General features: G+C 43.5%; 4 protein-coding genes across 9 annotated transcripts; 2 read left to right on the top strand and 2 right to left on the bottom strand.

Moving 5' to 3' along the window:
- The first annotated feature begins 2,020 nt into the window (after positions 1–2,020).
- On the top strand, positions 2,021–4,515 carry LOC131892917 (endoplasmic reticulum chaperone BiP-like). The gene is made up of 2 exons (XM_059242784.1): positions 2,021–2,317; positions 2,385–4,515. Exons 1-2 carry the CDS (start codon positions 2,175–2,177, stop codon positions 4,243–4,245), a joined length of 2,004 nt encoding a protein of 667 aa, XP_059098767.1. The 5' UTR covers positions 2,021–2,174; the 3' UTR covers positions 4,246–4,515.
- Positions 4,516–7,415: 2,900 nt separating this feature from the next.
- Positions 7,416–9,717, bottom strand: LOC131892919 (dual specificity protein kinase Ttk-like). The gene is made up of 3 exons (XM_059242787.1): positions 9,391–9,717; positions 8,863–9,306; positions 7,416–8,602 (listed from the first exon to the last, which is right to left on the bottom strand). Exons 1-3 carry the CDS (start codon positions 9,562–9,564, stop codon positions 7,622–7,624), a joined length of 1,599 nt encoding a protein of 532 aa, XP_059098770.1. The 5' UTR covers positions 9,565–9,717; the 3' UTR covers positions 7,416–7,621.
- A 3,519-nt stretch (positions 9,718–13,236) lies between these two features.
- Positions 13,237–18,446, bottom strand: LOC131893203 (gamma-interferon-inducible lysosomal thiol reductase-like). 3 transcript variants are annotated; one of them, XM_059243173.1, is made up of 5 exons: positions 18,131–18,446; positions 14,121–14,261; positions 13,867–14,040; positions 13,584–13,793; positions 13,237–13,493 (listed from the first exon to the last, which is right to left on the bottom strand). In XM_059243173.1, the coding sequence occupies exons 1-5, from the start codon at positions 18,299–18,301 to the stop codon at positions 13,458–13,460; spliced, it is 732 nt and encodes a 243-aa protein (XP_059099156.1). In that variant the 5' UTR covers positions 18,302–18,446; the 3' UTR covers positions 13,237–13,457. The 3 variants fall into 3 exon arrangements, with proteins under 3 accessions (XP_059099156.1, XP_059099154.1, XP_059099155.1); XM_059243171.1 differs by lacking the exon at positions 18,131–18,446 and adding an exon at positions 14,851–15,442; XM_059243172.1 differs by lacking the exon at positions 18,131–18,446 and adding an exon at positions 14,318–14,690.
- LOC131893204 (uncharacterized) lies at positions 15,844–18,122 on the top strand. 4 transcript variants are annotated; one of them, XM_059243177.1, is made up of 6 exons: positions 15,846–16,532; positions 16,599–16,872; positions 16,952–17,122; positions 17,235–17,538; positions 17,602–17,769; positions 17,859–18,122. In XM_059243177.1, the coding sequence occupies exons 4-6, from the start codon at positions 17,295–17,297 to the stop codon at positions 18,098–18,100; spliced, it is 654 nt and encodes a 217-aa protein (XP_059099160.1). In that variant the 5' UTR covers positions 15,846–16,532; positions 16,599–16,872; positions 16,952–17,122; positions 17,235–17,294; the 3' UTR covers positions 18,101–18,122. The 4 variants fall into 4 exon arrangements, with proteins under 4 accessions (XP_059099158.1, XP_059099159.1, XP_059099160.1 ...); XM_059243178.1 differs by lacking the exon at positions 16,952–17,122; XM_059243175.1 differs by lacking the exons at positions 17,602–17,769; positions 17,859–18,122 and having other exon boundaries at positions 15,844–16,532; positions 17,235–17,439.
- Positions 18,447–24,219: the final 5,773 nt, after the last annotated feature.

The raw sequence follows: 24,219 nt of genomic DNA, 5'->3' as shown, positions 1-24,219 counted from the left end.
AAGCACTTTCAAGGGACTTAAGTTTTTGACATCCAACTACATGTATGTAACTAATCAGTAGAGATAAGAATAGTATTTATCTAATAAGATATCATTTCGATCTCTATTGTAGCGGTTGAAGAGATATCTTCACTTGAAGTAGAGTAGGAAAAAATTGTTGTGGAGAAGCAGTCTGTCCTGTTTGTTGTTGGCAGCCTTGTCGATCCTGATGAAGGAAAAGGCTGTCAGTTTGACCACCCTAAATGTTGTCAAACACAGATATCTCGACAGATCTGATTTACTGCTCAATTTGCTGTGTGACGTGGAACTGATGGGAACTTCAATTCAATGTAGATCGGAATAGCTTGCTGAAGAATCTCGCGAAAAACTTAATGCTGATTTATAAAAATACTCAGTGCTTGCTTTCAATTTGATAACTAGGGGTCGGAAAAAAAGTTCATGGTGTAGTTAATATACAAAATAAAATACACCCTCGCTTGATGTACAATATCATGAAAAATTTACAGACCAGTTTTGGTCCGATTACGGACGTGGATCGTGAGTTGACTGCTCAGAATATCAATTGGTACGAAAACAAAATGCCGTGGTGAGGCACGTTTCCAGGGTTGAGAAATATTAAGGAAGTTTTTAAAAGAGTAACTTGTTTCAAGAAAATATCATGATGACCACCAAAGGGGGGTTCCATACCCACAATCCCACCTGCTCGTATCGATTTTCTTAATGCCCCTCGGGCGGCCGAGAAAATGAAACTCGCTCCATCGAATTTTGGTCACAAAAACTGCCTTCGAAGGTTAAGAAATATTTAAAATTCTGTCAGAGCATTTTCATGCTTATATGCATGCCAACAAGAGGGGAAAAGATTTGACATATCCACTACTTATTTTCAATTAAAAACAAAGGTTCAGATGGGAGAGTGAAGGTCAGCCATTTTTACTTAGGTTATATTCAGTCACTTCTGTTTGCAACCCTATGTGGATTCTTTGTTGGTACTAGCACTAGAGTGCTAGTTTAGTTAGCGCTATACTGTAATTTGCGAACTCACCACCTGGATAATTTTGGGTGTTCCACTTTAAAAACTTGCCATTGCAAATGGCCAAAGTCTCGTCTGTTGGCGTTGCTTTTAATATTAGGTATTTTTGTGCCTTATCCGCTTCGCCTGTTGGTTAAACTGAACCAATCTGAGTTTATAATTTCAGTCGAAGTAGAAGTTTATTAGTTCGAAGAATGGTTCAAGAGGTTTAGCGGTGAAGCGGATAGGCCATGAAAATGAAGATATGAACAAAAGGTTCATTTATGGCGTGCTGAACGGCTTTAACAGAAGTATGTCTCTCATTATGCTGTAACTTTCTTGCTAGACTGTCTCTCTCAGTAGGATCATCTATTTGAAAAGTATATATTGTACACATTTTGCATGTGGCCAGGAACAACTTACAAATAACTTTCAGTATATCAGTTCATTCCCCTTTTTTAGGGCACCAGGATTACACACTAAGAAAATTGGCTAAAAAATCAGATTTTTTTGCACATTATGTGTCCTGCTTTATGCATATTCTTATACCTACTTGTGCTCAAAATGGAGATTTCAAAGTACTTTTCGGTGTCTCGAATAACTTTCTTTTCAAATTTTCTTGAACTCCTGCAATTTTTGAGAGATGGAATCTTCTGTGGAGTGTCAAGAGACCCTGGAAACGTTGGTAGAAAAAGGAACATTGCACTTTTTTGTACACTTACGCTGCATGATAACGGTTACCAAGTGCTTGAAAGAACAAACTGAAGACCTAAAATCATAATCCATTGGGCTGACGTTTTACTCTTAAAATATATTATTGCTTTCATCATTCACATTTACTCTCGATCTCGGTTTCTGATGAGCTAGACTTTTCCATTCTCGAACAGACGTGGGCCAATGGGAACTCGCCATTTGTCGAAACAGCCAATCAGCGCTCAGAACGTATGTTGAATCATCACAATCCAATTCAGGGTATGTGACATCAGCTTAACGGCCCTTATATACGTGAAACCTCTCGTTGTAGCCTCAGTTCACACAAATAAGTCAACGAGAAAGAAAGATAAGGAGCAATACAGAAGCACGAGACGTGATTTAAATCATCCCCTCAAAGCCAAGCTAATCTATTCAAGCTTAATTTCTACCCTGGTCTTATTCCCCGATTGTAATGAAGTTGAGCAAAATGAAAACTTCGAGCATGTGTCTCTCCAGCCTTTTGTGGCTTTTGACCCTTTACTCTTGGCCAGCATGGGCGGCTCAAGAGAGCACGGGAACCGTAATCGGGATCGACTTGGGCACGACCTACTCATGGTAAGTGGCTGATAACCATTAATTCAAAGTCTCTTGACGAGTTGCTAAGGTACGCTTTCTTTCATAGTGTGGGTGTCATGAAAAATGGACGAGTCGAAATCATCCCCAATGACCAAGGAAATCGGATCACGCCCTCATACATGGCCTTCACGGAAGAAGGTGAGCGATTGGTGGGTGATTCGGCCAAGAATCAACTCACGTCTAATCCCAAGAACACCATCTTCGATGCCAAGCGCTTGATTGGACGCGAATGGAGTGATCCCACGGTTCAGTCCGACATCAAATATTTCCCCTTCAAGTTGACCGAGAAGAAGGGCAAGCCCCATATCACCGTGGCCTTGGGAGCCGCCGAGAAGTCCTTAACCCCGGAGGAAGTGTCCGCTACCGTGTTGACCAAGATGAAGCAGATCGCCGAGGATTACTTGGGCACCAACGTCACTCATGCTGTCGTGACTGTGCCAGCGTACTTTAACGATGCTCAGCGCGCTGCTACTAAGGATGCCGGTGTCATTGCGGGTTTGGAGATCATTCGCATCATCAACGAACCTACGGCCGCTGCTATCGCCTATGGCTTCAATGATAACAAGAGTGCCGGCGAGAAGAATATCCTGGTCTTTGATTTGGGCGGCGGAACCTTCGATGTGTCTCTGTTGACCATTGCTGATGGAGTGTTCGAGGTGGTAGCTACTAACGGTGATACTCATTTGGGTGGTGAAGATTTCGATCAACGTGTTATGGAATATCTGGTCAAGTTGTTTAAGAAGAAGACCGGCAAGGATTTGCGAACCGATTCACGAGCTGTCCAGAAGTTGAGACGAGAAGTCGAAAAGGCCAAGCGAGCGTTGAGCGCCTCCCATTCCACCAAGATCGACGTCGAAGCTCTCTTTGAGGGAGAAGATTTCTCCGAGACCCTGACCCGTGCCAAGTTCGAGGAGCTCAATATGGACCTTTTCCGTGCTACCATGAAGCCAGTCAAGAAAGTGTTGGAGGATGGTGATATGTCCAAGAAGGACATTGACGAGATCATTCTAGTCGGTGGATCCACTCGTATTCCCAAGATCCAGCAACTGGTCAAGGAGTTCTTCAACGGCAAGGAACCCTCCCGAGGCGTTAACCCTGATGAAGCCGTGGCTTACGGAGCTGCCATTCAGGCCTGCATCCTCTCCGGTGGAGATTGCGGCGATACTCAGATGGTCCTTTTGGATGTGAACCCTCTGTCCTTGGGCATTGAAACCGTCGGTGGTGTCATGTCCAAGCTCATTCCCCGAAACAATGTGGTTCCAAGCAAGAAATCTCAAATCTTTTCCACTGCTGCGGACAACCAAGACACCGTGACCATCAAAGTATACGAGGGCGAACGGCCAATGACCAAAGATAACCATCTACTGGGATCTTTCGACTTAACCGGCATCCCGCCCGCTGCTCGAGGCGTGCCTCAAATTGAGGTCACTTTCGAAATTGACGCTAATGGTATCCTTCAAGTGAGCGCGAAGGACAAGGGCACCAACAACGAGAACAAGATCACCATCACCAACGACAATAACCGTCTCACAGAGGATGAGATCCAACAGATGATTGAGGATGCCGAGAAGTTCGCCGAGGAAGATAAATTGCTGAAAGAAAGGACGGATGCTAAGAACGAGCTGGAGCAATATGCTTACACTCTGAAGCGACAAATAGACGATAAAGAACAACTGGGAGGAAAAATCTCGGACGAGGAGAAAGAACAAATCACCACCATTGTGGATGAGAAGCTCGACTGGCTGAAGGAGAATGAGGAATCGGATGCGGATGGCTTCAAAGCCGCCAAGAAAGAGATCGAGGATATTGCTCAGCCCATCATTGCCAAATTGTACCAAGGAGGAGCTCCACCCCCCACGGACGAAGAGGATGATGGTAGTGATTCCAATCACGGGGATGAGCTCTGATCGAACGTCTTCCCCCGATCTCGTCAATCCACCTCATGATCTGTGATGCCTTTTTAGAAGTACTGTTTATTGTCCCACGGCTGTGAATACTCAACCACGAGCCTCTTCTTCGTTGCCCCATTCACGCCTAGGAATTTGCCACTATTGGTTCAGTTGTAACTTGTGTCCTGAATGCTAATATGAGTTGTCAGTACACCTGGCATTGTCACTTTTGGTCAGTTCTGTTATTCGTGAAGTAACCCTTGAAGAATAAACCAGTTGTTTTACTGACTAAGGTTTGCTTGATTTTCGCTTTGGTATTTTTATAGTACACTTGTTGGATTTGACAATGTGTGCATCAAAAGTTGATCTAATAGAAAACCCCAATATTTCGAACAATCTCGGAAACGGCATCGAGAACGAACGCAACATAATAAATTGTTAACAATCGTATCGGTATCATTAGGATTAATTGTATCATGATCTCCTGCAACATATCTGAGACCTTAACCGTTGAGCCGCAACTGGGAAATCGAAGATAGTCTCTGAAATACGATTTCAATTTGAAGTGTCCCAAAATCTTGAAAAGAATCGGTGCAAAATCTGGCCTCCCAAGCTCCTTCAAAATATGGCAACCCTGCCCTTTCGAAAGACATTCAAAACAGTGAGAGGGAACCCAGAAAACGGGTCAGAGGTAAATGATGCCCCGAACGGACTTAGAGGGCCATCTAAAGACCATCAGTCACGTGTTCTACCTCCAATCCAACAAGTGTTGCTTCCTCCAAATTCAGGACTCTCATAACGTGGAACATCTGGTTATGGTCCCTCTGGAAATCAAGCCGTTGCTTTTGCATCTCCAAAACGGACTGGATTTGACGGGAAGTGGGCTGAAGCTATCCTGCCTTTCCCGAATCTCGTCCAGAAATGTCCTCAAGGTGACCAAATCCTCGGCTTGGCACTTCACGTCAGATTTTCGCTCCGGAATGGGCGTGGTAAACGAAGGTATTGTCACGGATGACACCCATGCAGTCTCCGGAGTGTATAGACTCAATAAAGGGGTGACCTTGATCACCACCTGGTTATGTTATATCACGAATATCGGACGGTTTGCTCGAGGACAGACGGTCCTGGTGTGTAATGCCCATTTGATTCGTGATCCGGACTTTGGTTTGATACTGATTGCCTGTGCCAGATCGATGGTGATCCTCAAAGACCGACGACAGTCGTCAGTGCATGATAAAGAGGTCACAGATCGGTTCGTTCATGATTCCATCGTACAATTGACGCTAAAGTTGGACTTGAAGTATTCAAATATCCTTCAACTTTTACTATGGCGCGATTTTTTATCCAAGCATTTTCCCAACTCAAATTTTTCCGTCATATCGCCTGACGATCACAATCCTTTAGAATCGATTGCAGATCTTTTCTGTCGTCCCAAATCCACTCGACTCCTCATTCACGAGTATTTAGACCACGAGAATCAGTGCTTTATGAAAACGAAATCCTGGCCAAGCCCGGGATTATATTCGGTGCATTCAATTCAGGAATCTGAGCAAAAATTTCGCAACGAGTTGAACGAAGAGCAAATGATCCGCAAGTCTTGTTATCTCAATGCCTCCAATCTCAGTCTGGACTATTGTTCCCGATCTTACAAGAGCACTCGTGTTCTCATTGGGTCCCTCCGTTTCCATTCAGGATTGGCAAGAGTGGTGCTCGAAGATGACACGGGATTTCTCCCCATTTGCGTCAAAGGAGGTATTAACACCCTCATTGATCAGCTCGTAATGATTACAAAATACGTTGTGATGTTGGAATGGTTTTGCCTTCCCTTGCCCAATGAGAGAGAATATCAACTGATGTATGTCATGTGCGAGAGTCAAGATGTAACAATTCTCGCCGAGCAATCTGGTCCGAAGTTTAAAAACGATTCAATCGCATGCTCATCGTGCCCAATACGGAATCTCTCCGATCCCATATTTGTCGATGGTGAATTCCATTTATTCGTGCAAACAGCGAAAGAATACCTGAAAATCCCGGTAAAGGTATTACCCCATATAGACATCAGTCCGGGAAGTGTCCTTCAAATCCCTAACGCGTATCATTCTAAAACTGAATCCTCGGCTGTGATATTTTCCTCGTCCGGGTATTTTGGATACAATTCCCTGCCAATTTCCAATGCTCGAACTATCCTTCCCCAAGGAGATCACCCCATCATCGTTGAAAGTAAGCACAGAGACTTGAACGACTCTTATGATATCGCAGATATCGGTGCCATCCCTTGCAAAGAGCTGGTTTCAATCTCGGGTATCGTTTACGAACGATGGCTTGAGAACACGCTGTATCCCAAAGATAACAAGACCTCACACATGTATCCCAAATTGGAGCCGTCGGTGCCTAACCTCTATAATCTTCAACTCAAATTGAGCCCACCTATTTCGGATGCTTCGGTATCCTCGATATCTTTGTACGTTATGAATTGGTCGGCCCATGTTTATCCCATTGGCGCTCTGCCCAAGCGTTTGATTCGTGTGGACAACGTGGTTAAGATCAACTCTCAAAAAGGCAACCCCTATTTCGTTACCACGTCCTTTTCAAGATTTCGTATTCTCCAAAAAGAGGATAGCCAAACTGGCGGTTTGGGCGTTGTGAGTCTGTTTGATGGATTGGAATCGAAACTCGCGTTTCGATGTGTGCTCAACTTGATCAGTATCTTGAAGCTTTCCATCACAGCCAAATGCGATGCTTGTGGAAATACCACACAAAACGGAGTTTGCTCGTTCGTTGGATGTCATAACGTGAATGGGAAGCCGATCCTGGCTATTAAAGGCAGGTTCAACGTGGAGGATGGCAGTGGGAAAGCCAATCTCTTTTTCAATGATTTGAAGGAGAATGTGTTGAAAAGGGTTCTACATTTGAACTCGGAGCTATGGCACGAATTAGAAAGGCAAGTTCATGCCAATGGGGAATTAGTTCACTTCCAAGGTGGCAAAAACTTGGACAGGGATGCCAACGTTCTTCATTTGCTTTGTTCTCTCATTACTTATACGCATTTCATTCAACTAGAATGCCATTGTCGACCTTTCCCGAGAAATGATCCCGATGAAGAGTTTGTCTCCCTTTTCTGCACCGAAATGTCGATCAAATAAAACAAAGAAGCGTCGCAATATGTTCTTGGGCTTGATATTTCAAGATTTGTTTTTTTTTCTTTTTGAACGGAACAAACGTAAGGTGTATAGGCTGAGTTAGGGAGCGAGTGGAAAAAGGATGTTATTCAAAAGCATATGATCTCGAATGTACAAAGCGCTGGAATATTAGCAAGAGGAAGGATGTTCTTCTCTTGATCAATCCGAGAGGGCAAATAAGAAAGTATTGAGTTGGAGGAAAGGGGAAATCATTCTCAGGTCTCGTCAGCGGTCAAATCCAAGTGTCTGAGTGCGTTCAAGCTCGTTTCCGAGGTCGAGATTTTCCTCATGGCCTGGCTGAGCACTTGCTTACTGTTCGGAGTGAGCACAGTTCCCAGTTTTGACAATAGCTGCTCCACATTGGTGTTCGTCGTCTTGGCGTTATTGTTCGTACCAAGATTCTTGGACTTCAAGAACGAGTGGTTTAAGAGCTCGGCGACGGAAGCTCGTTCTCGTGGATCTCTCATCAGACAGCGCTTGATCACATCAACTAGAAGAGGATCGTGCCCGTCAGAGGGAAAGGGGATCTTGTATTCGGGATCGGTGATGGCTCGAAACTTGTCTAAAGGTCGCCGGAAGTGGCCGAAGGGCATTTTCTTATAAGTCAGGTTGTACAAAATGCACCCGAGCGACCACACATCCGACTTGCGACTGATCTTAATGCATTGTTGATCCTCGTCGTCACCGTCGTTGTCGTCCACGGGTCCGGATTGAATGGCCTCGGGTGACATGAAGTTGAACGTGCCCATTTGACTCTCTTTGACGACGCTTGTTTTGTCACTTTGCACAGAAGAAGCGATGCCGAAATCGATCAGTTTCAAAGTGCCCGCCACAAGGATGAAATTGGCCGGTTTTAAGTCCGAGTGGATGATGCCGGCTTCGTGGATCACTTGCACGGCCTCTAGCATTTCATTCCAATAGAACTTGATCTTGAGCTCCGTGATCTCATGGTTGGCCGAGATGCGCTTGATCAACGTGGACAAATCCGTCTCACCGCGTTCCATCACAATGAAGAGCTTGCCCTCATGGGGGCGATATTCATAGTCAAACATGCGCACAATCCGGTGATGACCTTGGAGCTTTTCCAGCATGTTAATCTCATTTAGGTAGCCGCGCGCTTGAGCCTCGTCCGCTTCTGAGAGGTCCACGATTTTGATGGCCTTCAAGTTGCGCTCTTCGTCAAACACCTCATACACCTGCCAAGAACATAAGAAATCATTGATGACTCGACGGCATCCTCGTGCTTTCAATTTGTCTGATATGTTGTTATTTTCACAAAGTGAACTCCATCCACATCTCTTTTTATCTAGTTTTCAAAACCCGTACAACTGCTTTGAACTTTGAACCAGGACCCTGGTTGCCAAACAAATTGGTGCCAAGGTAAGACCTACTGCCACTTTATGGACGTGTGTTCGAGTCTTAGGTTGAATTCAAGAATCGGATTCGACGCACTCACCTGGGACGATCCGCCTTTGCCCAACACGGTGAGTAAGGCGTATTTCTTGCCCTTAATCAAGATCCATTTCATAATCAAACTGTCCGGGTTATGAGGATCTTGGCTGAATGAACTCTGCGATGAAGGCGTGGTCACTTCCGGCACTTGCGCCAATCGTGACGTGGACGAATGGAATCGCTCTTTTGGGGTGAAGGCCAGAGAACGAAGGGGCTGGTCGGCCAGCTCGGACCCGCCCAAAACGGACCGCCCACCCGGATTAGTGGGCGTAGGTTGAAAGGGCGGCAGCGGCATAGGCCGATGGGGCCGATGAGGCACAGGCTTCTGACTCGACGTGGCCGAAGGGGTGGTCCCAAAATACCGCTGAGGCATGGGCGTGACCCGTTCAGGGTGCGTACCCCCACCCCCGCTATGATTTTGCTCCGAGAACGCCAATCTTTGAGGCAACTGAAAAGGAAACGAAATCCAGACCAAGAAATTAAGGCTTTTCCTAATTGTTGCTCAGGGATGGTGGGCGGATCAATTTCTTACGTAGGCCGTTCTGATTTTGCCCATTTTCCGTTCATGTTTCCGAGTGGAGGCCATCATAGCTCGCAAGTCGAACGACCCGGATTGAGTGTTGTCCTCGAGGGTGGTGGTGGTGGTCACGGTGGAGGACACGGGCACCTCCAGAAATGCCCCTGTGGTCGTCGAGGACGACGCCATGGCCAGGGTTGATGCCACCAACGAGACAAGTGGTGCGACTGGCTTAGATGTAAAGATAAAGTCCAGTAACAAGTAACTAGTAAGTAACTAACCAACCAACCCACTCCCCGCCTTGATTTGCTTTCAGAGTCAAACGGACCAAAACAAAGCTGGAACGGAGCTCAGGGTGACGGCCAACCAGGCCAGCAAAAGTGTGAGCTCGATGAATTTTCAGGCTCTTTTTTTATCTTATTAGTAAGGTACAGTTTATAGCATATCAGTATAAAGTATTCGCTTGCCATTGTTTTCTTCGACATGTGTAAGTGAGCCAGGGTAGCTTTCCAAGTCTTTATTGGGTGCTTTAGTAGTATGCGACTGCTACTATAATTCATTTGATGGTTACGATTGTAATCTGGGATCTAGAGAGGCACGACTAAGATAGCTTGGGCGTCATTGGATCCCATCTCTCTATTTTTCAGTAACTCAATCTATATCTAATACAAGCAGAAACAACTGTTCGAGAGAGTAAGGAATAAAGTGAAGGTAAGTTCGATGAGATTGTCATGAAATTCGAAAGCTACCTGAGCAATTTGTAAGAGAACGACGCCCAAATTCCAAGATTTAGACGGAAGGCATTTACCTTAGAAATCGGACAGACCGAGTTCGTTAGCACCAGATTCAGTTCACTCGATCAATGGATTAGAGTTTGACGCGTTTGTGTGGGAACTAATTCATGTTAAATTGGTTGAATAGGCGAGTTTACAGACAAGTATTTACATCCTTAACAACTTGATCCGTTTCAAATATTAACCATGAAGCGGCCAGTGCTGCTTTTGGCTAGTTTTTGAAGGAAGTCTTCGGTCAAAAAGTGGCAAAGATTTACTTCATTGGTGATCAAGAAATGTAGAAAAGTTTGGACAAGAATTCCACCTAGGGTTTAGATTTTTTTTAGTTCAAGACCAAAGCATAATTATTTACTTAACTTTTTATAATATCTGATGTACCAATGCCAACGAATAAGAGTTGACACATCTGGCCCTTGAATGTAGGGTTGTTCAGAAATTTTGGTCAAAAACTTGTCCAAGTCTGACTTAAGTCTTAATAGATCAACATCTGCATATTCCCTACGAATATTTGAGGGCCCCAAATTGAACAATGAAGGTGCCCGAGAAAGAAGAGAGTTGGACTTCATAGTTCTGACTAGCCTGGATTCACGAAGGCTTGAAGGTGCTCTCAAAACGATTCACTAAAGTGAAAGTCTAAAATCAGAAGTATGACGAATTGGGCCCTAACTTGCCTGGACCATTGAAACGCATTGTGAATTGGAAAATACCAAAAAAAGAAAATTTTCTTTTAGTAAAAGTTATTAAAGCAGATTTCTCTAGCTGTTTGAAGTCCTAGTTGTTTCAAAAGATATACAAATTGGTTTTAACATGCCCCTCATACTTTGGGAAGTACATGGTCGGAATTAAGTTCTTCAATCCAACTCTCAACTCTTATTTATTCAACTTGCAGCTATTCAATTTTTGTATCTTTAAGTTCCTCCCAAACCTCCCAACAAGCCTGGAAGATTTACGTACTTGTTTTTGTTAAAATATATCAGTGTATTTGAAAGACAATCAAAGTTACTGATTGTTAATGTTTGTTTAGGAGAATTGCAACAATGAGCTGAAAGGTCCTTGAAAATCCCTATGATCAAGAATTTTCCAAGGACAAAATAAACAAATTTTTAAGTAGCTTTCCAGATCAACCCTACATTCCAGGCCTAGCTCGGTCTGCCAACTTTAACTCATTGGTAGACCAAACAACATGCAAAGATGGAAAGGTAATGAATAGACGACTTATAACCTTTCATTTCAAAAGCAGGGGATTACATTCCTTCTAGCGGTTAGAAAAGCTTGTGAAAAAAACAAACCCCAAAAAACAGAAGCAATCACATTGAAGGAGCTCCTTTAAATTGAAAAAATGTTCTTGGAACTCAATTACTTGTAAAAAAAACCGAGTACATAATACCTTTCCCGCCCTAACTATTACATACTTTTTGGATTGTAGGAGTTATAACGCACCTCATGAACTTGCTGTCATAGTTTAACATCATGCTGTTTCCAATTCAATTCAACATTAAATGTTTTCTACTGAGGAAGGCTTCTTGTGGAAACTGAGAAGCTCATTTTCAGTTCATTTGCAATTTTGTATGACAGAGTTGCTTTGGATCATTCAGATTTGATTGTAATATCCAAGTGGAAGGGTCATGTTATTTTTGAAAGTTTAATATTGATTTAAGCTATTGTAACTAGAAGCTCGTTTTTGGGTAGAGATGAAAGAAGAGTTTTGCAAATATCATACTACATTAGGTATTACGTCTCGCTTTTACAATTGGCAATAAGTGCCCATTGAAACCTATATCTTGGGTTTGTCAAAGGAGGAGAGTTTTACTAACACTACTGGAATTTGCATTCTTAGCTTTAAAGAAGAATTGATGATAGAAAATTAGGAACTGAAAATAGGCCAATTGTCTTAATAATTCGTAACTATTGATATTTTTGCATTTTCCATGAAGAAAGAAGCACTGAAAATCATGTCAAGGGTGCTCTTTCAAACAAACAGAGAGATCGCTTCTTTCCCCTCTATGGATCACCTTCTTTTTGCCGTGCGCCATCCAGGTCTTCTAGAAATCCATCTAGAAATCCATACTACAGTTAACCCTAAAACCTGGGATGGGTCAAGGCTAATGAATGCTTTTGAAAAATACAGTATCAAGATTGCTTAAAACTAACATCATTCTTATCAAGAAATGTATAGTTCTTTTCATTGAGCGGAGGAAGCGCCCTCTGCTTCGCCCAGGTGCGGACAAACAAGCGTAAAAACGAGAGAATAAGCTTCACAAGTTTTTGGTGACTGACCTCAAAATCATCACTTTTGCTAAACTTTCTGTTAGCTTTTTAGAACAATTTAGAAAAAGATGAGAAAAATTCATTGGTGTGTATACGAACTAAAGCATCGTCATGAGAGAACCACACCCTGACCCCAAAGAGGGACTTTATGCTCCAACATGTTGGAGTTATATCACAAAAGGGTCAATCTCTCAAAAGGGTGGGTTATGAATTTATGGTGTTTGAATAGATCAGCAATAGGTTGTTCAGCGAAATATATCTTCATAAAATCACGCTGTGTCCGCAATAAGAGGAGGGAAAGGAGAATGGCAATTATTTAAGGGGGGAGGGGTAATCACCTTGATTTGAACAAAATTTTACATTCGTCCCAATCTGAAGCGCTTAGGGTCTCTGCTAAATATTGAATACCAGATACTAGGGCCCCTTATTTGCAATATCAGACACCTCAAACAAACTGGAAGACGCACCGCACCGTAGATTGCTAAATGAACTACTGTACTGGTGACGTGCCATGAAAGTGATTTCTTTTCCGGACATTACGTGACCCAGGTTACTAATGATGCGTAAGATTTTGAAAGAATTTGCCAAAACAACGCAAACATAATTATAATTTTATAAAGAGGTCAAATCGGCCCTTTACTTGGTAGAGACTACTAGCCCTCTAGTAGAGACTGACTCACAAAGTGCCCTCTGAAGTGCAGAACGTAAACCATATTTCGTTTAGTCTTGGCCGTGTTTGGCTTCGATAAAATCTGGGCGTCACATCCTGTACATTGGTTGGTGAGACTCCTTCGACAAATTCTCTTTCTACGCTCAGGCATATAATTAGATAAACCGACAGAACAACAAGCAAGGAAAAAGATTGGGTAAAATACACGAGCACCAGGTTTGGTCATTAAAAATCTCGTGTCTTGTGACTGGTCTGTGATCGTTTGAGATGCTACCACGGAAAGCAGGTCCCTCTGTGATCAAATTCGACTTCTTCAGTTTGTGGCCAATCACCGGGCAAGCACCGGGCACTCACAGCGTTTCGATACACTCTTTTGGTTTGACTCCCTGTGAACAATGAACCCGACAAGATGAACATGAACTACATATATCCTTTGGGGGGAAAACCTGATCAATTTTCCTTGGCATGCCACTCACCTGATATTTTCGACAGACTTCCTTGAGCAGGTTTTTCAGCATCATCTTTTGATTGTCTTGACTCCCATTGAGGACAATGGTTGGAATGAAAGACACTCGAGGCCTCAACGAGTGGGTATCATCCCCCACCACGGCCAACATCTTCTGACCTTCTTTCCCAGAGGCGCAAGCCTCAATGGGACTCCATTCGATCTCCAGTTGACTAGCGCACTATCCAAGCCCAAATGACAAAGGAAAATGAACTCGTGGTCCCGAATGTGAACTGACTTCGTCTTTAGCTTACGTTTCTCCCGGCTTGCATGGGATCGTAGTTGTCGCCCATCATGCAATGGATGTATTCCGTAAGCTTGGTGGACTCCGGAATGTAATGCATGGCACACGTATGGATCATGTTCCCTTGGCATTCATTAGGACCGTGTTGGCATTGAAACATATACCCACCATCGCTAGCGCGATGCTAAAAAGGCCAAAAAAAAGAATTTTTGACCCTCACTTAAATGGCTGACGCAGGATTGGAAGAATTGCCACTGATCCTACCGAGGCTTTGCCGTACGGTTTGTACTGGATATCCATGATAGAACCCACTCGCTGCCACGTGGGATAAAGTTGTTTCAGGATGAAATATCGGCTGTCCGGACATAGGACCTCATAGTAGACCTCCACTACCACTTTTCCACTCTGAAATGTTAGATGACATGTACATATGTTTGTGCAGTTTGTGTGTTTTCGGTCACTTTGGGTAACGGTGTCGTGGTCAAAGCGGCTAACAGCAAAGGCGAATGGGAGGTGGATGTATCATCACTTCTACTGATTTGGGTGGTGGGAGGGGTGTGTGCCTTGGGCGGACGAGGTGTGTTGTAGTAAGTCAAAAGGGCCAATAGATACGTGATATTCAACGAGAGGAACAACATGATCGACTGATTGACAGCGTTAGAGACTTCTGGCTAGAGCAAGCACTGGGTCTTAATTCTCAGTTCAGGCCCCATTCACTCCAATTGAATGAACCGGATAAGAGGAAGTCATTGAGGTTGATTGATTAGCATCTTATCAAGGGGACAGTGGTGGGCCTTGTTGTGCACAGAGGGCTTCCAAGCGCTCAATGGACAGTGTTCTACAGTGTCCTCACATATTATCACATGCGTTGTCACGCTGTCTTATGTGTGCTAACTTTTCAGTTTCAAGCTCATGGCCCAAGCTTTAGAGAGCATCATCATAGAATTCCTTATCAATACCCGGCAATCTTTTTTCATGGCTTACACTATCATACCTGATTGCCATGGGGTAGGGCTTGATGGGCTCCATGGTGGCCCAGATGCGAGTACAGTAACCACAAGGTGAATAGAAAGATCACCAGGGCCAACACGCGGAAAGCGTATGCCCGCAGCCCCGGGGACCGGGCCATGGCCACTTTTTTCGAGCCAGGCGCCGTGAGCAAGTTCAAGGAGGTCATGGAGAACTACGAGGTCATTCAGTGAACAAGCAATCGACGATCAATCCGGCCCTTCTATCTAGCATAGCAATCATGCATGCATACAAAGAGGGAGGGGAAGGCTGGCTGGCAAGAGCAACCTTGGACGCCTGAATCCTCGATCGATCGTGCCAATCAGGCATGCACCCGCATGAATTACACCTTGATTACGAACGATCGCTCAAGATTATGGGCGATGAATGCCCGTTGCTAAAAGGGGTTGAATCGGATCAAAAGAAGAACACCCACGATATCCAGTCATTGATTATGGGGGCAGAGGCGATACGGTAAACTGTGCCTCTTTATCCGATAAGAACTGAGACGCTTCAGGACAACATAGAGTTCAAGTGAAGCACGTCTGTCATTCGCCAAGGTGACTATTGAGAAGGCCCTGTAGATGCGCGTAGTCCCAGTCCTACCGGCCGACTGGCTCCATACCCATGGCCTGGGACCAAGGGACTGGAAGGTGATATAATGCATCAATAATATGGAAAGCACTTTGAGTTCCCTCCCTCCTGGCCGGCCTGATAACGACATTGAAATTGTACGTTTGTAAATCCGAGCCGGATTGATTGGCCACATGAAATAAGTATGGGAGTCATTGCCTCGATTCTGACTCTGAATGGACGCTAAGGCTTGGAGCAATTGACTGAGCATCATGCCACTAGTGTTGATATCCAATGAAAGCATCCTCAAGCGCTGTCCGCTTTTTTATACCGAAGTGGAAGTGGGCCACTAGTCACCCTGTCTTGATTGTTTTGAAAGGATTGTCAAGGATTGAACTGAGGCGCTAAGACCAAGTACGCCAGTAGCGCCAGTAGCGCCAGTAGCGCCAGTAGGTAGGCCGCCGCCTACTTCCTAGAAACTGGATATCCTGCCATGGCCTCCGATTTAGGGCGAAACGTGCTCGAGGCCTTCCAATCGGTGGGATGCCCCGGGATAGAGGCCTGGGGCGCGGATGATCTGGATTGGTTGGCCTCGACCTCTGAAGAAACCCGATCCTTTCTGACTTGGCTCACGCAGAGCTTGGAGCCTGAATTAGCCTTGACCATCGACGAATTGGAGGCTTGGCAGCGACTTCAGGCCGATCGACCGGATGATATCTTGCAGGGCGAGCTTTTAGAGGAAGCATTGGCCTCATTGGTCGCCTCGGAAAAGGCCCGCGAAGATGATATGAGCTTGACTGAGCTGCAATTGGTAGTGGAACGCCTCCAGGAACAATTGAACCTCCAATCGGCCACTTTAGAGGATTTAGACGGCGTCTCAAGTGGACTGCGAGGGCAGCAGACCCGGATGGGCGTGTCGTTGTCGGACCTAACGCCGCTGATGGAGAAAGAATCACGGAACGTACGACAGAAACAAGATCAGATCATGAACTTGAACGAAGAGTACAATGACGCCTTGGATGAGCTTTGTCTGGCCATTCAATCGATCATGGACAGACTTCGGACATACGGCGACCAGACCAAGGAACGACCCATGTAAGACTAGGCTAGCTAGGATTGTGGACTCGCAGGACTCGTTCTAATCGTTTGAATTCTTCCCAGTTTATTGAGTGAAATTGATTTAGAGGCCTTGCAATCCGGCAATGCGACTTGGATGAAGTCATTAGAAAACACTTTTGACGCGTTGTTCACGTAGCGCCGCGACAGAGGAGAGGAAAATGTGGGAGAAGATGATGAAAATGTGCTCAATGAGTTGAGCCGACTCAAGGACGGTTTGCAGATCGGACAAAGGAACCAATGGATCGCCGAAGCCAAGTTCGAGGGTCAAAAAGCATCATTGCGGCATTTGAAGGCACTCCAGTATCAACTTACCCAGGTTGGACAGTCTCTTTTCGAATCTGGTAGATTTATTTCCCATCTAGAGAATCTGTCTGCAATGCGGCCATTTATTCTAGGGTCAGTTAGCCACAGATGTTGGCACGTTAGACAAAGAAAGCATCGAGTTGGAGCGCAAGATCGCTTTGCTCCAATCTGACATAAGTTCGCTCAAGAGAGACCAATTAGTTCCTTTGGCCGAGAACCACGGTCAATTAGAGGTCGAAAAGGTGGTGGCCATTGACCTCCAGGTTAGCATTTCACTTTCGTCTCCCCTCGGTGGGGAGAGTTACTTTATATCTTAACCTGCACATAACATGATTCTTCCAAGTTTAAAAATGTACTTTATTCCCAACCTCACAGAACAAGTGCATCGAGTCGGAGTTTAATTTCAAGAAATTGGAGGAATTCCAAGAATTCTTGATGTCCCAGCGTTCCCTTCAGACCGGTCTCAGTGGTCTGTTGGAGATAGAGAAAGCTCAGTTGTCTCGTCTCCTTGAGCAATTCCTGCAAATCATCTCGGAGATGAAAGCCCTCGCTCGAGATTTGGAGGAAGAGAAAACTGCTTTGGAGAATCTGAGCCTTTTTGAAATGGACCAGGCCAAGGATCAAATCCATTGTCAAGATCACGTCATGATCTCTCTCTTGAGCTTGCTCAATGAAAAAAGTGAGACATCCTGAGTCTCAAATTGTCATGTCCATTGAACGGTTCACATTTCACTCCTTTTAGGTCATCACGGAGAATGGCGGGAAAAAGATTTGATGCATGTTGTTCAAAAGTTGCAAACGTCGATCCAAAGCCAAGAAGAGACAAAGAATCAAATGGAACGGGAAATGGTGGATCAACAAGAGCAACTCAATAAGGGCTTGCCCAAATTGGAAAAACTTATCAACCTGGGTAATATTATATTAAATACAATCCCAAATTTGTATGATAATAACCCAGTATGGCATAAGATTAACTAGTGTCTACATTTTCAATCTCAGACGGATGGAAGCATGGATCTTTAACCAATCCCCAAATTTTGAGGCAAATCCAGTCGCTACAGCAAGGAATGAAAGGCTTTGAACTATCGGTGAAGAACTCCCTTTCTCAATGGGAGAAAGAAAACAAGGCCATTCAACATGACCCGCATTTATACACACAGAAGCGGCTTTGGATTGATTTCCTCACCAACCCCAAGCTACTTCAGGCCAATGTAGATGCCATGGTCAAAAAGGCCAAATGAGTAATAAATTGATTGAAAAATATCCCTTACCTTATCGCTGATTGTGAGATTCAACCTTTCTTTATGAGAGATGGTCTCGTCGTTAAGATCCTCGAGCCGGATTCTTTCGTAGACATGATTCGGGTTGCTTTTGATCCACGGGGAACACTGTCCTATGTGGAACCATATTGAAACGGCAAACATCAACGCCATCCACTTCATCTCACGATCTAAGCTAGAAATAACCCACCACGACAAGAGGAGAATGTATCGTCTCAGATTACCGATTATGTGTTATTTGGAAAGGAAAAGAGAGAACGGTATGTCTGGCTTGAGCAATAAAGGTCAATTGGGCAAAGCAGCACGCACTTCTTTTCTATCCAACCAGAATCATGTCTCAAATTGCCTTTAACGAGTTTATTCGAAGGCGACAAAGACACATAAAATACACCGTAGCCTTCCGAAGCCACGCAAAAGAATATTTCCCAGTCTTCATGCACAAATCATCAGGCTTTCAAGGATTTGAATTGAAGGGGAATCTTTGGCCAGCTGGAAATAGCTAATAAAAACTGATCAATTCTTGCCAAACTCACTTGGACCAAACCGTAGCATGGAGTAGCGTTTCTCCACTTTTTTTTTCTCAGAGTGCCTTGTTTAGATAGAACCTGAGCTTCTTTGACTTGTGTGTTCCCTTTTCGTGGAAATCTGGTTCCATTCGCAGGAATAGAGAGGGACCAAAGAGCGCTTCTCAAATGTGCGCAGTGAGAGGCCGAGGGTCTAATTGACAGCTACTCTAGCCAGAAAGGCGTTTCCGCAGACGATTTTGAAGGGATCTATTATCTAATGAAGGGCGGATAAGATCGCGAGTCTTCTGAGCAGACAATCATTCATGGTATTTTCAAGCTCTGGATCACTTATACTGAATACTTAAACAAATCTGCGTGTTCTGCTTTACTGCTTTTAATCATCATGTCTTTGGTCATATCAATTCAATCATCAAGCTCTCCTGTCGATTAGAGAACCCGATTTGGGTGAATTGGTGGCAGCATTACCAGTAGGACCATATTCCCTTACGCAGTTGAGCGAACCCAAGCAGGACTTTGTGGTTTCAAGCCGGCTTCACTTCACGTCTCACCAAGAACCTGTACATCGGTTTGTTCCCAGGATCGAGGAGCATCCCAAATCCCAAGCTTTCCGTGGAGTGAGGATATCCAGTGGTTAGACATACGGTATCTTTAGGGTTGGGCGATCCTAAGAAAATCGCCCAAAAATCAAAAGTACAAAAACAGATTCAATCTTCAACAGAAAGGTTCCATATCAAGCTTGTGCATCGGATTCGGATCGGATTCAAGGCCCAATCCAAACTTTCAGGCGAGGTAAATTGATTCCACTTTGTTTTAAAAAAACAGTTATTTTGTAGTGACCTAAGGAATCATGGTAGCCGAGTGGTCTAATCTATCCGATCAAGGCACATCATGGATCCCTGGAGGGCGTGGATTCGATTCCCGGCTTCGGTGAAAACCTTTATAACTCCTGTTTTGGAGCTCGCTGAGAACAGACGCATTTAGTTTGCTCTCGTTCTTATCTCCCAGGAATTTCGAACCAAGGTGTGACTTCCTTTGTTGCTCCTTGGTTGCTGTGCACGTGTAGTGTTCGTGGTGTTTGTGTGTGGGTGAATGGATGGGAATTGCCATTCATTCACTCCAATAGGTTTGGGTTTTCACTGCTCTTTGGTAAGACGTAATTACTTTAAAACCTAATAAGTTTCTTGCTCATTTATGTTTAGCTTTAGCAGTTTCTCTCTGATTTTTTATTGGTCCTTGACAGTTAGGATTTATTGTTCATTAGTGTATTGATTTCATTTTGTGTTAGATCAGTTGAGTTTCTTTCTATGTTTTTGTGTTGTTTTCCTAGCTTACTTATGTTCTTGATTCCTTGCTTTTCTCTGTCCCTTACTTCTTGTTTACTTTCTTCATTCTAAATTTGCATGTTTAGTTTGATTTGAAGTAGTTCATTCCTATTTTGCTTCATTGTCCTGTATCTCAGGACAAAATTGCATAGCCTTTTAGTTTCTTTATGTTTTCTCTTTTCCTTAGTCTCCACAGTGGTAAAAATACCCTTTAAAGTTTTGATGGAAATTCCCAAGCACATCTTGGCATTTTTCTCCCTCAGAAAATCATGGGGAACAATTTTGATTTTATTAGTTTATGAAATTCTAGCCCACATAAAAAACTTACATAACTAAAACCATTATAAAAAGTAAAATTTTCAAAAACCTACTCAATGTAAGTTGGGAGCACATTTAGTTAGCTCTTGAATATAAATTATGATATCATCTGTTTCACTGCTTCTTAGTTACATGGAATTTAGTGGCCCAAATTTCATCGTTTTTAGCCCCAAAATGCCCCGGTTATATGTTAATTCAATTTCCGAAAGAATTAATATCGATTTTCAACATCACAAATACAAAAGAATATTTTTCCTCTTCTTACATAGTCTCACAATAGCTAAAAATGCTATATAATGTCACTAAAAACACACTAAAAGTGAAATCTTTGAAAATGTGTTTTACAATCATCATGTGTACACTTAGTTATGCATTCACTTGAATTCTGAAGACGGTACATACAACAGACAATGTTATAGATTTTGTCGTTTGTTGAAGACTTTGTTGAAACTGATTGAAAATAGCTTCTTTAAGGCTTCATTGATATTTGTGAAATTTTCAGTGACCACTCAACTAAATGTACCTTGGACGCTTTTAAAAATGAATTTTCAAAAATCTGCTTTTTAAGGGTTTTAGATATGGTTGTACAAGGTTTTAACTTAATTTGAAATTATGCAAGAAATGGAAAAATAATCTTTCATTTTTGCGATGTTGAAAATCGATATTAATTCTTTCGGAAATTGAATTAACATATAACCGGGGCATTTTGGGGCTAAAAACGATGAAATTTGGACCACTAAATCCGATGTAACTAAGTAGCGGTGAAACAGATGATATCGTAAATTACATTCAAGAGCTAACTAAGTGTGCTTCTAATTTACATTGAGTAGGTTTTTGAAAATCTTAGGTTTTATAATGTTTTTAGGTATGAAAGTTTTTTATGTGGACTAGAATTCCATAAAACAATAAAATTAAAGTTATTCCCTATGACTTCTTGAGGTAGAGAAATGCCAATTTGTGTTTGAGAATTTCTCTGGAAACTTGATAGGGCTTTTTGAACACCGTGTCTCTTGATTTTGCTGCTTGTAGATAGTTCCTCCTGCATACATGATGGAAGCTATTTTTGGAAAAGTCATCAAAGAGGCTAGACAATGTTAGGACCGTTTGGACTTAGTCTTAGCAGGGAAGGATCCTTCCGTAGTCAATAAGCCCTTTATTATAGAGGCTTTAGTTGCTCTGGTCAATGAAACCAGGGTGCTGCTTTGAAGAACAGGCTCACCCAGTAGTTAAGAAGTCGACTGATTTGACCAATGTAGTGGTTGAAGTAGTACGCGTACCTCCTCTTGAAACAGAGCAGGATAAGACAGTTGTAGAGAAAACAGTCGTTCCTGTTTATCGAAAGCAGCCTTGTCCTGATGAAGGAAAAGGCTGCCAGTTTGACCACCCTAAATGGTATCAAAAACTTCTCAAGTTCGGCCTTTAGAAGTACAGTGGGAAGAAGGGATGTTCAAAGGTAGATTTTCCTTTTTTTCGCCCGTACATGTGCTGTCAGTCCATGAGACTTAAGACGTGCTTTAATGTACGGTGTACCTCCGTCCATGTAGAAGGGACGCAAAGAAAGGCGAGAAATAGGATAGCTCAGTTTCGTAGTTTTAGAGCTGACCCTATTCCTAAACCTAATCCCACCCCACCCCCCTTCCTTAACCCATTTAGCTTCCTCCCTCCCTCTCCTCCTACCCCCCACCCTCTCTCCCAATTCCCTCCTCTTCCTTCAAATACCCAATCCACCCCTATTCCTATAAAAACTCTCCTCCCTAATATTCCTTGCCCCACCCCTATTCCCAAAATACGTTCCTATTCAAATGTAGCTGCCCAACCCATTCCTCAAACCCAACCATCCCCATTAGCTCATGCATTGCCTCCAGTAGAACGTAGCTTTGTTGATAAGAGGGATTTTTTACGGTTGGAGAGGATGGTCCAAGATCTTGTGAACTTGGTCCGTCAAAAGAGAGGCCCGTAAAGGGGCTATATTTGAACGTGCATTGTCTGATTTCTAAAAAAGACAGCACAAAAGTTAAGATCTTAGAAGAACTAGCCGTTGAGAGAGAGATTGCATTCATCTCTATAACAGAAACCTGGCTTCGGCCAGGGGTCTTAGATGAAGAACTAACCATAGTTGGTTTCAACTTAGTTCGTTGTGATAGGATACGCCCTGATAATCCCATATTCCCACATGGGGGTGTATGCCTATATATTAGGAATGATTTGCATATTAGTCATGTACAAATGTCGAATGGAGAAGTAGAGGTTTTAGTTTGTCATATCGGAGGGCTTGTTCTGTCTATTGTAGCAATGTATAGTTGGATCAGGCAGTTTGCTCGAAGGTTTTCTTTGTAGGGGACTTTAATTTTCCGGCTAGCGTTGTAGAGTAGGAGGTTAGTTCCGATGGGTACATTCCCATTTCGAAATCGACATCTCAGCCGTTTGAAAAGCTGGAGGAGTTTGCGATCTTGCGCAATTTCTCCCAGCATGTCGCTGTAGCCACCAGAGCAAGTAACGTTCTGGATTTGGTCGTTTCCCATCACCCAGGTCTGATCCAGTATGTCCATGTGACACCTAGTAATCGATCAGATGATCATGTTCTCGAGACAGGGTCGACCATTACTCAAAAGCCGGCGTGTTCTCGCGTAAGCCCGGACAAAAAGGTCGGTCTGGCTAAGTTCAAGTTCAAAGATGAACATTGGCCGTGGATTATAGAAAGATTAGAAGAACTGGACCTGGTTTCAATTCTGAAACAGGAATCATCCATAGATGCAGCCATTGATAAATTAGTTTCAGTTTTTAAGGAAGTTTGCTCCAATCCAGTAATCTCTGAATGTGTGCCGAAAGGTAGTACACGGACAAAAATTCCAAAATGTAGGAAGGCATTGTTCAAAAAGAGTTGCAAATTAGCAAAAAGGCTTAGGAGCAATTCGAATCCAGTAATTGTGAGTAGTCTCCAAACACCGTTGGACGTAATTCAGGGTAAGATTGAGGCCTCAATCGAAAATTACCAATTAGAAACTGAGAGTAAGGTGGTTCAGCAGGTCAGGTCGAATCTGATGGTCTCAAGTCTCTGATGGCCTCTAAAGCACCTTAATCTGTGACTACAAGATCATCTAAACGCTCAGCTTGACTGACCTTGTCAATCTCAACAGACTCATCTTCAGAGCAATGAGCTGTTGCTTCCGAACTCAGTGGGGTTGAAAACACACTGGAGAACTGATCTCCAAGCATGTTAGCCATAGTCTCTACATTGTTAATGGCTTCTCCATCAACCTCAAAAGGCCCAACAGAGTGTTTCATATTTCTCTTAGAGTTCGCATAAGAGAAAAAAGCCTTCGGATTCGACCTCACATCCTGAACTACTCTACTTTCCTTTTTCAACTGATCTGTCTCAATGGAGGCCTTAATTCTACCTTGAATCAAATCCAACTCTTTTTGAAGGCTTGCCGCAACTACTGGATTCAAATTGCTCTGGAGCCTTTTCGCTAGTTTGCAACTCTTTTTCAACAAATTCTTCATATACTTCGGAATTTTAGACTGTGCCCCGCCTTGTGGAAGACATTCATAGATTGCTAGTGTGGAACAGACGTCCTCAAAAACTCGAATAATTTTGTCTAAGGCTACATCTATGAACGATACCCTTTTCGGCATTAAAATGAGGTGAAGCTCCCCTAACCTTGCTATAATCAACGGCCAATATTCATCTTTGAACTTGAACTTCGCCAGACCGACCTTTTTGGCCGGTCTTACTCTAGGGCACGCCGGCTTTTGAGTAATGGTCTCAAGAATATGATGATCTGACAGATTACTAGGTGTCACATGGACATACCGGATCAGATCAGGGTCATTAGAAAAGGCCAAGTCCAGAACGTTATTAGCTCTGGTGGCTACACCAACATGCTGAGAGAAATTGCGCAAAAATGCAAAT

Source organism: Tigriopus californicus, chromosome 2 (assembly GCF_007210705.1).
Source record: "Tigriopus californicus strain San Diego chromosome 2, Tcal_SD_v2.1, whole genome shotgun sequence".
NCBI classification, from domain to species: Eukaryota; Metazoa; Arthropoda; class Copepoda; order Harpacticoida; family Harpacticidae; genus Tigriopus; species Tigriopus californicus.
This window is presented reverse-complemented; position numbering and strand designations above follow the sequence as displayed.

Bases quoted from the DNA above. Each gene is read 5' to 3' on its own strand.
- LOC131892917 (XM_059242784.1), top strand. From the start codon at position 2,175: ATGAAGTTGAGCAAAATGAAAACTTCGAGCATGTGTCTCTCCAGCCTT. The intron at 2,318-2,384 runs GTAAGTGGCTGA...TTTCTTTCATAG, and splicing joins TTGGGCACGACCTACTCATG to TGTGGGTGTCATGAAAAATG.
- LOC131892919 (XM_059242787.1), bottom strand. From the start codon at position 9,564: ATGGCGTCGTCCTCGACGACCACAGGGGCATTTCTGGAGGTGCCCGTG. The intron at 9,307-9,390 runs GTAAGAAATTGA...TTTCCTTTTCAG, and splicing joins GCAAAATCAGAACGGCCTAC to TTGCCTCAAAGATTGGCGTT. The intron at 8,603-8,862 runs GTGAGTGCGTCG...TGTTCTTGGCAG, and splicing joins GCAAAGGCGGATCGTCCCAG to GTGTATGAGGTGTTTGACGA.
- LOC131893203 (XM_059243171.1), bottom strand. From the start codon at position 15,033: ATGACCTCCTTGAACTTGCTCACGGCGCCTGGCTCGAAAAAAGTGGCC. The intron at 14,041-14,120 runs GTAGGATCAGTG...TGGCCTTTTTAG, and splicing joins AACCGTACGGCAAAGCCTCG to CATCGCGCTAGCGATGGTGG. The intron at 13,494-13,583 runs GTGAGTGGCATG...CATTGTTCACAG, and splicing joins AAGTCTGTCGAAAATATCAG to GGAGTCAAACCAAAAGAGTG.
- LOC131893204 (XM_059243176.1), top strand. From the start codon at position 15,931: ATGGCCTCCGATTTAGGGCGAAACGTGCTCGAGGCCTTCCAATCGGTG. The intron at 16,533-16,598 runs GTAAGACTAGGC...AATTCTTCCCAG, and splicing joins CAGACCAAGGAACGACCCAT to TTTATTGAGTGAAATTGATT.